At 35.5% G+C, this 13780-nt stretch overlaps 1 protein-coding gene across 1 annotated transcript in view; it reads left to right on the top strand.

The window, feature by feature from the left end:
- Positions 1–13780, top strand: part of WDPCP (WD repeat containing planar cell polarity effector) — a 170116-nt gene that overhangs the window by 124847 nt on the left and 31489 nt on the right. Inside the window, exon 14 of the mRNA XM_070956545.1 lies at positions 7689–7791. Within this exon, the coding sequence (XP_070812646.1) occupies positions 7689–7791 (103 nt within the window). The remainder of the gene's footprint in view (positions 1–7688; positions 7792–13780) is intronic.

Below are 13780 nucleotides of genomic sequence, written 5' to 3' on the forward strand. Positions count from 1 at the left end.
ATTCCCAGGAGTTTTAAGAGTTGTATGCCTTCATCTTTTAACTTCTGCTAAGGCTGGGGTTCCTTGAGCCTTAGGTTTGCATTTCTAACCATTTAAACATTTATATTCATCAGGGATGACTCATATTTCTTACACCATTCTGTTTTTACCTGAAGTTACTGATTTGTAATATCATCAGAGAATAAAAACAAGTTTTACAAGTTTACTCCAATTATGGTTGCATATACTTAGGAAGGAATTAGTTGGGATGCTTTACTTTGAAAACACCACAGAGAGAGACATAAATCTTTCTTGAGTGGTGTGCATAAATGCTGACATTTGAAACTATTCATATTATTCAGAGTGCTTCTGTTACAATAATAGTAACACAAAAAGAGGAGAATTTGAATAAATTAATAAATGAATCCTGTATTAAAGCCAAAGGCCAATCACTTACAACAGCCAACTAGCACTTACAGATAGTAAACAGTGAAAGAAATAGTACTATAAAAGCAATAGTAGATTATGCTGAACATGCCGCGGTGCCATTTTTTTCATAGATAGTGGCAGGCTGCCTATCTCAAAGTAAATAGGTAAGCAGGTTAATTCATCCAGGTGGCCTAAACTTTGCTAACAGGAACATAATAAGTGTATTGTGTAACTCCCTATAAAATCTGCAGTATACCAGGACATGCCCAACTGTTTTGACCATACTTGAGATACAGGGGCAGTTGTGCTTCTTATAGGAAGGTTTAAAGAAAAAGCTTTGTAGTGATACAGATATATTTTTCTTATAAAAGAAAAATGCTTCACAAAAAGATTTATATTTTTTGTTTCATTGTCAGAATTACAAAGTAATAGACTGATTTGTAATTATGCAATAACATTACTGAATAATTATACCAGATGTTCTAAAACAGATTTCCTGGGATCAGGTTAGGAGGAAATTTGAAGATTAGCACTGTGCCTCTTCTACTTCTTGCAGAATGCCAATGTCCTACAATGGAAGGCCAGTACATTTTAGTTGAAGATATTTCTGGAGAATACTCACTGCAAGCTGGACATGCTCAACTTTGCCCTTCTCTCTTCTTCTGATGCTCATTATGTGGTTTTTTAAAATGTGATTTGTGTACTTATTCATAAAGGGATAGTATCACATGAATTCTGCGTACACTTCACTAACACTAACCTACTTGGCACTCTTACAGAATGAGTACAATATCCTCCCTCCTTCCAATATCAAAAGAAGTTTAATATTTTCTAGTGCACATACCAATGCTAATATTCAACTGCATTTAACTTATGAATATTCAGTGGACAGATAAATGAACTCAATTAAGTATGATTATATTTCTCTTGCAATACAAATAGTGTTGCTGTGCATTATGATCCAACTTCAGTCAAGTGTGATTAACATAAGCAAGAAACAATAAGGATGTGAGCAAGCAAATTTAAAAAATTAAACTAGAATGAAAAATAAAGTTAAAGTATATAAAATATAACTGTACATTTGAATTTGGAAAAAAACCCAAATGAGACAAAAAAACACAAGAATGGGTAGATTAATTGGTTTTCCTTCATGTTGGTTATAACGCAAAGACTGAAAACAATTATTCATAAATACATACATACAGATCAGAACGGTTTTGTTCCAAGAAGACAGATCAAAAATAACATAAGAACAATTATCAACGTCCTGGAATATTACGAGAAAAGAGTTGATAAACAAGTAGCCTTAATCTTCTTAGACGCACAAAAGGCCTTTGATAATCTAAATTGGAACTTCCTCATATTGCAACTAGAAACCATGGACTTTGGGGCTAAATTTTTACATATGATTAGAAGAGTATATTCCCTCCAAACGGCCAAAATTATGATTAATGGAGATATGACTGAAAATCTGGATATACAAAAGGGTGTGAGACAGGGCTGCCCCTTATCCCCACTATTGTTCATAATTTCATTGGAAATATTACTAAATGAAGTCAGGAAAGATGCCGAAATAAAAGGTTTGAGAACACGGAAAGAAGAGTACAAATTGCAAGCCTTCGCTGACGACGTGGTATTTATAATGGAGCAACCGGAAATAACAGGAACCAAACTTCTAGCGAAGATAGAGGAATATGGAAAAGTCGCAGGGCTTAAAATTAACAAACAAAAAACTAAAGTATTAACAAAGAATTTGACAAAGGTACAGGAGACAAAACTAGAAGACAAATTAGGAATACAAATTGTAAAGAGAATAAAGTATCTAGGAATCTGGCTTACTGCTAAAGCAATAACAATTAGAGAAGACAATTATAATAAATTAATGAAACAAATTAGAAAAGACCTGGAAACGTGGAACAAATTACAACTGTCATTCCTAAGGAAAATTGCATCCATAAAAATGAATATACTGCCTAGATTACTCTACCTTTTTCAAGTAACCCCAATCTGGCCAGGAAAGAACTTTTTTTAAGGACCTTAATAAAATAATAACAAAATTTATCTGGAATGGGAAAAGGGCCAGAATCAAAATAAAGTGTATGCAAGATATTCGGGAAAAAGGAGGTTTAGGCCTACCGGACTGGGAGTTATATTATAAAGCAGCGTCGCTAAACTGGATAAGGGACTGGATAGACCTTAAGAATAAAAGAATGCTATCACTAGAGGGCTTTGAATTACAACGCGGATGGCACGCCTTTCTGTGGGAGGGAAAGGACAAGCACCACGGATACTTCCAGCAACATATTATCAGAGAATCATTGTACAAATCATGGCAAGAGATTAGGAAACATTATACCAAGATTCCACGATGGCTATCGACAATGGAAGCACTAATATACCCCAATGCCATGGATATAGAGAAAATGAGGACTTATAAAGAATTACTGAACAGTGAAGGAGAATTACAAACAAGACAAGAATTACAAAATCAGGGTATAGACATTGATTGGTGGCCATACATGCAAATAGAATCAAGATATAAAACTGATCGAGCACAATTTGGATTCCAAAATGAACCAAATGAATTGGATAAAATATTACAAAGTACAGATCAGAAAATGATTACCAAAATGTATAAGTACCTATTAAAATACAAATTAGAAGAGGAGGTTGTCAAAGAGAATATGATAATATGGGCCAAAAATATAGGATATACTATTGAATTGGATAAGTGGGAGAATCTGTGGAAGATAAATTACAAGATGACATTGTCTATACCCTACAAGGAAAACCTTTACAAAATGTTCTACCGATGGCACCTCCCACCGGCGCGCCTAGCCAAGATGTTCCCAAATACATCTCCGATGTGCTGGAAATGTAAATCACAGAAAGGGACATATTATCATCTCTGGTGGCTATGCCGAAGGGCAAAACAATACTGGCAACAAATTAAAACAATGATTGAAGAAATCACGAAACAAAAACTGGAAATGAGGCCGGAAACCTTTATATTGGGAATAATTACAGCACAATATACCAAAGAAATAAAATATCTGATCATCCATATCCTCACAGCGGCACGTATACTCTTTGCCCAACATTGGAAATCTGAACAGTTACCCACAGAAGACAAAATAATAGCTAAAATTACAGAATGTGCAGAATTGGATAAGCTCACAAAAGAAATACAAGAGAAAGATGATACTGATTACTATTTAGTATGGCAAAGATGGTACAGCTGGCTGGAGGCAAAAATAGGAATATAAAGATGACTTTCGATTATTCAATAGAAATGCATAGAAGTAAATAAGGAGTCAACTATATATGTATATATATAACTAAGTAAATAGGTGACTGTAGATATTGATACAAATAGAAATATGAAAAATAACCCACCGTTGTATTATCTTCTAAGAGTCAGTCATTGGACTGAATTGATGTGTGTTCGTTTTGTATGTTGTTTCAATGTATTTATGTTGGTTTTGTTTTTTTCTTTTTATTATTAATAAAAATTATTAAAAAATAAATAAAAAAAATTGGTTTTCCTGATATAGCTTCACTTTAATTAGATGCTTTTTGATCTGTTTTGTGTTAAACAGCTTGATGTTATAAATAAAGTAATTCATTGAATTAATGGAATTATAAATTTATTTTGTGTTATTAGAAGGCCATCTGACTCCAAAAGTGATTCTGGATAGATTACATGGTTAAAAAAAGAAGAGAAAAACAATTAAAAAAAAGAGGAAAATACTGTATATGCCCAGATAAAGTCATCCAATACCTGACAATATCTTACCAAAAACGTTAGGGCTCAACAAATAGCCAAATCCTAGCCCTGGAGCTATATATAAAAAATAAGTAATATAATAAGTATATTCCTTCATCTCTAGCCCAATGATATATGAGAAGTAGAGTTAGTCCTTGACTTACAACAATTCATTTAGCAACCATTTGAAGTTACAATGGCCCCGAAAAAAAGTGATTTATGATCAGTCATCACATTAATGGCTGTTTCAGCATCCCCACAGTCACATGATCAAAATTCAGATGCTTGGCAACCTGCATATATTTATGATGTTTACTGTATGCCAGAATCCTGTGATTACTGTTTGCAACCTTCTCAGCAGGCTTCCAACAAGTAAAGTCAATGGGGAGAAGCCTTTGTTTTCAGATTACATGTAGGAAAATACTACTGTGTTTCCTTGAAACTAGGACATGTCCGGATAATATTGGGCTTTCGAGCACATGCACTAAAATAACCCCCCCCCAAAAAAAATAACCCCGCCAAAATACTTAGACGCATGCACAGCTGCCGCGCAAACAACACGACGTGAGAAAGAAGCAGATTGGTTTTCCGTTAGTGGAAAAAGCTGGGACAGAAGACCACACCGTGAGTTGCAGCCAGCCCTTTCCAATCTGCTTCTTTGTATCTCTTGGGTTCAGTTCATGCGGCCTGGATATTGAAGGATGGGGGGAAGTTTCACTCTGTTGTTGGGTTCGGGGCTGAGAGGGTGGGCAGCGCTTTAAGGCCACTTGTGCAGCTGAAGCAAGAAATGCCTCATCCCACGTCCTCCCCTCCCGGTTAAAGAATGAAGTTAGGGGGAGAGAGAAAAGTGAGGAGGAAAAAATAGTCGCCTCCCAAATCTCCAAAGGTTGTGGAGTTGAGATCTGGCTAAATGGTCAGTGCCCCATTACCAAACAAAAGTAGACAGGAGGATATTCACTCCTGTTGCTTCTCTCCCTATCTGTCTCTCTGCCTGTCTTCTCCGCCGTGTCTTACATGACTTCCAGCTCCTGCCATGCCGGGCGAGGGGACGGCAAGGGGAGTCCCATCTCACTCCATGAATTTCGCTTCTCTGCCACCCCACCCCTCCTGACCTGCCACACCCCCTTGCCGGCCAAGATTGGCAAGCCAGATTTGGGAAGCTAAACACATTGCCGTCGCCCGGGAGGAGAAGAATGTCAGAAATGGGCTCTCTCATAGCGCCTCCTCTTTCTCTTGTTCTCCCGAGTGGCAGTGGTGCATCCGGCTCACCACTAAGAGAAGGAGCGAGCGAGCTAGGATTTGCAGGAGCGGCCTCCAATAGCTACACACAATCCTTGAATAGTTTGTATTGGCCCTTTTAGGTAATTTAAAGGAAGTAGCATTTGTTGGATCTACTTTAAATGCAAATGCTTATTAAATTTATTATTATTAAAGTATAACTGCAAATATAAGTCTATAACAGATATGTCTATGATAGCTACAATTTAAGAAATCAATCAGGATACTGTATTATTCGGAATATAAGACACACCAAAGTATAAGACACACCTTAGTTTTTGGAGAGGAAAATAAGAAAAAAGCTGATTGGCAGGTGGATTGGGCTCCCAGAATACCCCCAATCAGCTGTTCCCAGAGGTGAATTTTAGCAACACGTTCCTTGGTTGTGAGCTCTGTGCCTTGCTTTTTTTTTTTTCTCCCCCTGCCTCTGAAAGCCTCCGAAACAGCTTCTGGAAAAAAGCCTCTGTCTCAAGCTCTGTTTGAGGGCTTCTTTTCTGAAGCTTCGTTTATGTTAGTTTTCAGTTTGAATTGATACAAAGAGCAGTAGTGAACTTTTGAACTGTTCAGATGAAAATAGAAGTTTTGGTGATCTTGGGTTGTCTCAATTTTGTATAGAATGAAAATAATAATAATAATCCTTCAACAGAGGTAGGGAAACATAAATAAAAGATATGGAAAAAGTTATAAGTATTCCATTCTAGTCTGGTGTAATGTTTAAGGCTACAAACCTGGAGCCTGTGAGTTCTAGTCCTGCCTTAGGCCCAAAGCCAGGTGAGTGATTTGGTTCAATCACTCTCTCTCAACCTTAAGAAGGCGGCCAGTGACATGCCATTTCTGAAAAATGTTGCCAAGAACATCTGAATATGTACACGCATATATAAATAAATTGTGTTACTTAATATGAAATAGATAACCAAATGGAGGAATTTAAATGTGGGACAAGACCCTGTAGTTGGAAGTGTTGTTTAGTAAGCAAGATTAAAAAATATTAATAAATCCATTGAAAAGAGGAGATTGGTATAACAAGAAATGGCTTTTTTAAAAAATATATATATTTTTATTATAATTTTCTTTTTCAAAATTCCAATACACAATCGAACAGACAGTGTCATTTCCCCCCCCCCAAAAAAAAGACAGGTTGGATTAATTATTCATTTAAACTCTACATTGTATGTATGTGTGTGTGTGTGTGTGTGTGTGTGTGTGTGTGTGTTTATACACACACACACACACACACATATGCAAGTCTTGACGTATTCAGGTCTTTTCCCGTGTAAGATTGAGAGTATCTTGGCAACATTTCGACGAGGTCCCACTCGTCATCTTCAGGTTGGTGCCTTCAGCTTCGTGCCTGTGCAAGCAAAGCGTGATTGGAGCTGCTGTCTCTCGTTAAATACTGGTGGGGAGGTGTGGGGTGCTGGCTTTGTTGCTGTGAGCAGGTTGGTTGCCTGTGTTGTTACATCTTGATTGGTTGATGGAGTTGATGTTTGCAGATTAGTCGGTTGTTTCGTAACATCCTGTGTGGGTGAGGTCCTTGATGTGTGTCCACATCACCTACACACAATACATAATAGTAATTTTTTTAAAAAAATATTGCCTTCAAAACAAAAGCAATGCAGTTGTATTACATGCATGATGTACATTTATTGACCTCACAGAGGTCTGATAGGGACAACCAAAAAGAGAGATGTGGCCTGGGGAGTGTAAAATGCTGATTTGGTCTGATTTAGAATATAAAATGAAATTTCCCAAGCTACTTATGCCTCTAATTTCAGACTCAGACTCAAATAAACAAAGTAAAAAATCCAGATTGGAAACATTCAGGAATAAAAAGGCAAACAAAGTTATAAATATTTATTAGGATATCACAAATCATTAGGAAATGTTAGGAAAAATATACCTTCATTATATACCTTCATGTTTCCTTTATACTGAGATATTTGCCAAAGCTTTGGTTTTTACAATAGGTCTAAGCTGTTTATTAAAAGTTTAGTTGTACCACAGGATTGAATAGCTCTATTCTTTCTGTTAATGGCTACTGCTTCATTCATTACTAAGTAAAGAAATTCAAGTTGGATTATAAACCTGCATTTCCAAACACAGAGAAAATTATAAATATAGTCTCATCATTTCTAACTCTGTATCTGATAGAAGGAATAAAGAACCTTTCAAATTCTTCTTTGTTACCTGCCCAAGATTCATTTTAGATTAATCTTATTTTGCTTTATTTCTAAAGGACATCCATTACTTTGCACTAGATAAGGGTGAATTGGCACTAGCTGAAGTGGCAAAGAAAAAAGCTAACAACATTGACACAGAATCAATAACTACTGGAGTTGGTAAGAATGAACACTGTTTTTAAAAATGGCTTTTTGTTTAAATCAATACTTGTTCTTGTATCACTGTCATGTTATACTTGTAGTAAGGATATAGGCTAATTGGAATTGTTTTTGGTTGGAAGAACAGCGTTGGCATCTTTATGAAGAAAGGAAAGCATACAGAAACAGCCTTTAGATACACAAGTGACAATGATAGCATTTTAGAAGTCCTCAAAGGCATAACACTTCTTGACAAAATAAAACAAACGTAACAAATTATATTGAATGTTGAAAACAAAAAACTAGATCTTGACATTTATATTGACAGTTATGTATTATATTCAAAGAGATATCCTCAAATGTTTTTTACAGACATTTCCTTTAATATATTAGATCTACTACCCTCTGATTTGCAGATTATTTTATTCTAAAATATATGTGTCAGTTCATACATCAACCTCTTTAAATAATTATCAATGTTCTTAATGCATTTATATTTGGATACAGATTGATAAATCTCAAATATCTCCATTTCTTGAGATTTATAATTTATAACAAATATGTAACAGATGTACAGTTTGTGTATATCAGAAATATAAAGAAAGTCCTGGCTTCAGGAATACACATTTTGCTTTGCTTTTCAATCTTCTGTTTTTGAAAATATGTATAAATGCTCAATTGTTAAATGCAAGATATTAAAATACCTTATATATTTTATTATATAAAATTGGAGACCATAAATGTATTTATGGGGCAAACATTGCATTCTCAGGATAAATGTGTTATTTTGGTCAAAGCAAATTTGTTTGGGAAAAATGTTAGATGTGACAATTTGATTATGACATCAAAGATTTATCACTGGTCATTTTGCATTTGTTTGCTAGTGCACAAGTTTCTATAGAAAAATATACATCAGAACAGTGACCTTTAATTCATAATGTTTTCTCTGTGCTATTCCATTCACTTCCATAATCAAGTAATCCTTGATCTGTACCCCATTCTGTAATAAATAATTTGCCTCTCTTAAAACTTAAAACATAAATATTTTCTTCTTGTGTAGTTCTCTGTGTCCATTGTGTATTTTCTGTGGCGTATGTAGTTTGAACAGACCACAGTAAGACACTAAAGCCTTACTTGTAATATGGCAAAGAAAATTAAACCCTGATCTTATAAATGACCTACTTACAAGGACATTGTTTGCCAAATATATATAAGTTGATGAGCAACTATTTCCTGCCCAACAAAAATTAAGAGTGGGTTTGGCAACTCAAGCAATAGAACATTTGCTTGCTTTATTTGTGATTTGTTGAAGGCAAAAACTAGCTATCTTTTGCCTATTGCCTGGGGACAAATAAATATTGTTGAGTTTAATTAGATAAAAGCTTTTTACGAGGCCAAGGTCTCAAAGGGCTTTTTATGTTTGAAATCCCATGTGGATGTATTTATAGCATTATAAGATCAAAATAGCACTTTTAGTTCTAAGGATGTATTAAGTCCTGCTCCTTGTTCAGCTCAGGTTCTATTCAAAGTGGAGAAAGACAATATGGACTATTGCTATAGAATTTTACATGAACTTTGTATATAATGCATTTGATAACCTTCATCCTAACAGTAATCTCTTACATATAGACAGAACTGGGACTATTTTCTCACTACTTTGTTGAAAAAAATGAATTTATTTCCAGGTCTCTTACACTACAGATATTACTTTTTAGTATAACTGTATCCTCTTGGTAATACAACCATGTGTATTTAGAATTCTCACTGATTTTCAAAAACTTAAGCCCAACCCAATAAAGTCTACACCAAATTGTAATTTTAAAAAATCACTTGATCTTAGCAAAACGATCAACCTACTACCAACCCAATATATTACGGACATGAACCAATATAAATAGCTGTCTGCCATTAATTTTATATTTATTACTCAAAATATTAATATTTAAATTGTGTCTGGCCATCCCAGCACCATAGCGCAAAGCTTGAGCTGTTGCCATCTTCCTGCCCTCCACTTACCTGCCATCCTGGGTCTGTGCTCCACTCATTCTGCTGGCCCTGCCACCCTGCCCTCACTGGCCCTGCCACCCACAACTGGCCTTTACTGTCTTCCTTCCTTTCAGCCTTCAGAAAGCTTCCAAGATCTTCCAGAGCATAATGAGAAGGTACTGCTTGATTTAGAGAACAGTGCAAGTGGCCTTGGGAAGAAGGCCTGGCACAGCCAACAGTTGCCTCTCCTACGACCAAGCTGGGTACACCTTGTCAGCAGTGGGAGGAAGACAGCAAGTGTCACTTGGCCACAGGGCTGGCAGAGCAGGAGGGTTGACAGGCAGTAGGGCAAGCAGAGCACAGGGCAGCAAGGCCAGCAAAAGAGAAGAATGTAAGGCAGCCAAAATGGCAGGTGAGGGGAGCTGAAGAGGAGGTAGTTTTTTAACTTACTGGGTTCAGTGCTAGAAGGGAGCAAGCCAGGTATGGATTGGATCAGGGTGGGTCCTAGCCTAACAACTAGCATGATTTGGTTAGCAGTGGCAACAAGGAGTTCTGGGATTGCTTCTAGCAATGCAGCTCTACTTCTAGCAGGGGATGGGTTACACCTCAGAAGAACTGGGATAAATATCTTTGGAGACCAGCTGGCTGAACTTATCCAAAGGACTTTAAATTAAAACTGGAGGAGGAGGGAGATGAATTTTTAAAAGCTAATTCCAAGCACAAATCTCACGGCAATTAACCAAATGGTAAGAAAAAAAAGGGAACTCAGACACAAAACAGGAGATGTAAAAACATTTCCTACTTTGGGAGGTAGAATAGATATTCTGGGTATTTTTTTTCCCATCAATCATTTCTGACCCCTGCTGTTGTTCTTCCCCTTAGTATGTTCAGCAAATTTTAATTTTTCTGGGGAGGTGGTGGGGGAGAGAAGAAGAATTCCAAATGCCTCCCCCCCTTATGTCCCTGTTCTGTTGGTGCCCATGCATTTTACCACAAGTAAAATGGTGACTTCTACAATTCAGGCCAATCAAATAATAATAATAATTTAAAAAGGCAGGTTTGCGGAAAAAACAAAAACAAAAACCAAACACAGAATTAATAAAAAAGGACTCAGATGCCTATACACTAAGTTTCACAGTATGAGGAACAAACAGAGTGAATTTGATATCCTTGTACATGAGGACAGATATGACATCACTGCCACTATCAAAACTTGGTGGAATGAAACCCATGACTAGAACATACAGCCAGAGGGATTCAAATTGTTGAAAACAGAACTAATAAAAAATGAGGTGGAGTTACATCTCTATAGAAATGCAACAAAACAACAATAAAAATGTGTGTATTTTAATCTGAATGTATTTGGGTTAATAGAAAAGCAAATGAGAATGGCACAGCCATAGGTGTATATTACAGGCTACCCAACCAAACAGAGGAAATAGATGAAATTTTTACTAATCAGCGAACTACCCTGAGACAAACTCTATACCTAGTGAAAGATCACAGGTTCCTGACAACCTAACAGACAACTTTGTCATCCAAAAGATAGAGAAGGAAACTAGATGACAAGCCATACTGGACTTAATTGTCACTAACAGAGATGGAATGATAGAAGGGTTGAAGTTACAGGAACTTTGGGGGAGACTGACCATGCAATATTGGGATTCAACATAATGCAAGGATAAGGAATAGAACAAAATCAAACTAGAGTTTTGAACTTTAAGGCAACTGATTTCAACAAACTTAGAGAGTGCTTGGGAAGGATTCCATGGATGGAAATCTTAAAGAGGAAAACAACTCAAAAAGCTTGGGGAACCCTGAAAATGATATTATAGCACTATAATATTTCTTCTTCTTGAAAAAGAAAAATAAGCTCTCCCATAAGAAACTAGCATGGCTCCATAAAGAGCTCTGTGATAAACTGAAAGACAAAAAGGACAAGTATAAAAAGTGAAAAGAGAGATACAACTCAGACAGAATGTTAACATATAGCCCGAACCTGCAAAGATTAAGTCAGGAAAGCTAAGGCTCAGAATGAATTAATACTGTAACAAAATTATTTTTAAAAAGCTTTTTTCAACATATAAAAAACAAAACAAAGAAGACAAAGAAACGATCAGTAATCTTCTCACTAAGGGTTAGTGCTTAATTCATTTTTTGCATCTTTACACAAAAGGAAAAAACAGTCCAATCTATCAAAACCAGTACTATAAAAGATAGATTAGGAATACAAATCCAAATAGGCAAGAAAATTGTAAGAGAACCTATTCACTCTAGACAAATTCAAATCACCAGGACCAAATGGATTGCATCCCACCGTTCTGAAGGAGCTGGCAGATGTGATTTCTGAACCACTAAACCATATTATTCAAAGATCATGGAGCACCGGGGAACTACCAGAGAACTGGAAAAGTGCTTAAAGCCCCAAACACAGTAAAGGCAATTAAAGCAGAAAAATCCATTTTAATATTTGTCATGTTCATAGCACATGAAATACTTGACAATTGACCTAAAGAGTTGCAATTATCTAATAATCAAACTCCAATTTCAATAGAATCATATTCTACTAAAACTACATTTCACTGCGTTCACCATAGAAACTACTGTATGTTACTACAGTATTAGATTTGTGGATTAATTTAATTTCTGCCTAATCAGTTAAAAGAATAGGAGGAATTTATGAAAAATAGAAAGCCTTGTGCAAACGCATTGGGCATACTTTTGTCTATCAAATGATTTGAAAAGTTGCACCTGCTGAATGTTTATCTGAAAGCATCCTCTCCTTACTCAGAACTGATTCAAAAGATTAAGGAAAATAGTAGTTATTTGGCTCTGAACATGGGAAACCATTATGGCATATGAAATAGAACAATATATTTACATTTCACTTAGCACATAATATTAAAATGCATAAATGAAATTTCAGAAGCATAAATGAAATGAGAGACATAATGTCATATTAATAGAATAGAATAGAATAGAATAGAATAGAATAGAATAGAATAGAATAGAATAGAATAGAATAGAATAGAATAGAGTAAATGCTCTCAGTGTACATAAGGAGAATAAAATACATCAAGAATAAAAAGATACAACACTTAGTGATAGTCAAGGTTACTGATAAGCTATCAAATTGTACTAGGAAACAAGTAAAAACAATGTAAATTGAAAGATACAAGCACATGGTTATAGTAATAATTGGGAAGAGATAGATACTTGTAAGGAAGAGAAGAATAATAGTAAGTAATACAGTCATAGTAAATTATTTGACATAGTTGTGGAAATTAGTTGTTAAGCAGAGTGATGGCATTTGGGAAAAAACTGTCCTTGTGTCTAGTTGTTCTGGTTAAAAATTAAAGATTAAAATTAAAGAGTTTTTCCAAATTATTTTTTAAAGAACAGGTTCTCATCCATCTGAACTGGCCAATACAGCTGTTTGAAGAAACATTAGAAAAACATGAAAAACATTAGAACCATGCTGGATCACAGCAAAGCCTAATTATTCTGGGGAAATATATGTTCATGAGCAGAAGATAAATGCAATAGCAGCATTCCACTAATGTTCCCCAATAACAATTACTAAGAGCTATTGATAAAATAATTGCAATAGGAAGGACACATATTTTTATCTGCAGTGGAAATATCCAAAGATTTGAGGGGCTTGGTGCTACAAACTCAGATAAAATTATCAATTGGGATATACATTAGATCCACAATGAATGTTACTGAGAATTTACTAGACAAGAAGAAGATAAAATCTGAAGAGTTACTGATTTATATGCTGATAGTAGCATGAATGGTGTTAATTAAAAAAGTCATCATTAATTTGTCTTCTTAGGGTGAGAGACAACTTATCTCGAAAGGTGAAATACAGACAACTTATCTCGAAAGTTCTCCAACAGACTTACTCCAGTCAGAATCTAAGATGACAGTCTTAATTGGTCCCCAAGGGAAATGCAACCTAATTCCAGTTGTGTTAGAATATTAGAATTTGAATGAATTTGTAGTAAGGTTTTCAAGAATT

The sequence above is a fragment of the Pituophis catenifer genome, unplaced genomic scaffold (genome assembly GCF_029215685.1).
Source record: "Pituophis catenifer annectens isolate HBS135680 unplaced genomic scaffold, rPitCat1.0.hap2 SCAF_1, whole genome shotgun sequence".
Lineage (NCBI taxonomy): Eukaryota > Metazoa > Chordata > Lepidosauria > Squamata > Colubridae > Pituophis > Pituophis catenifer.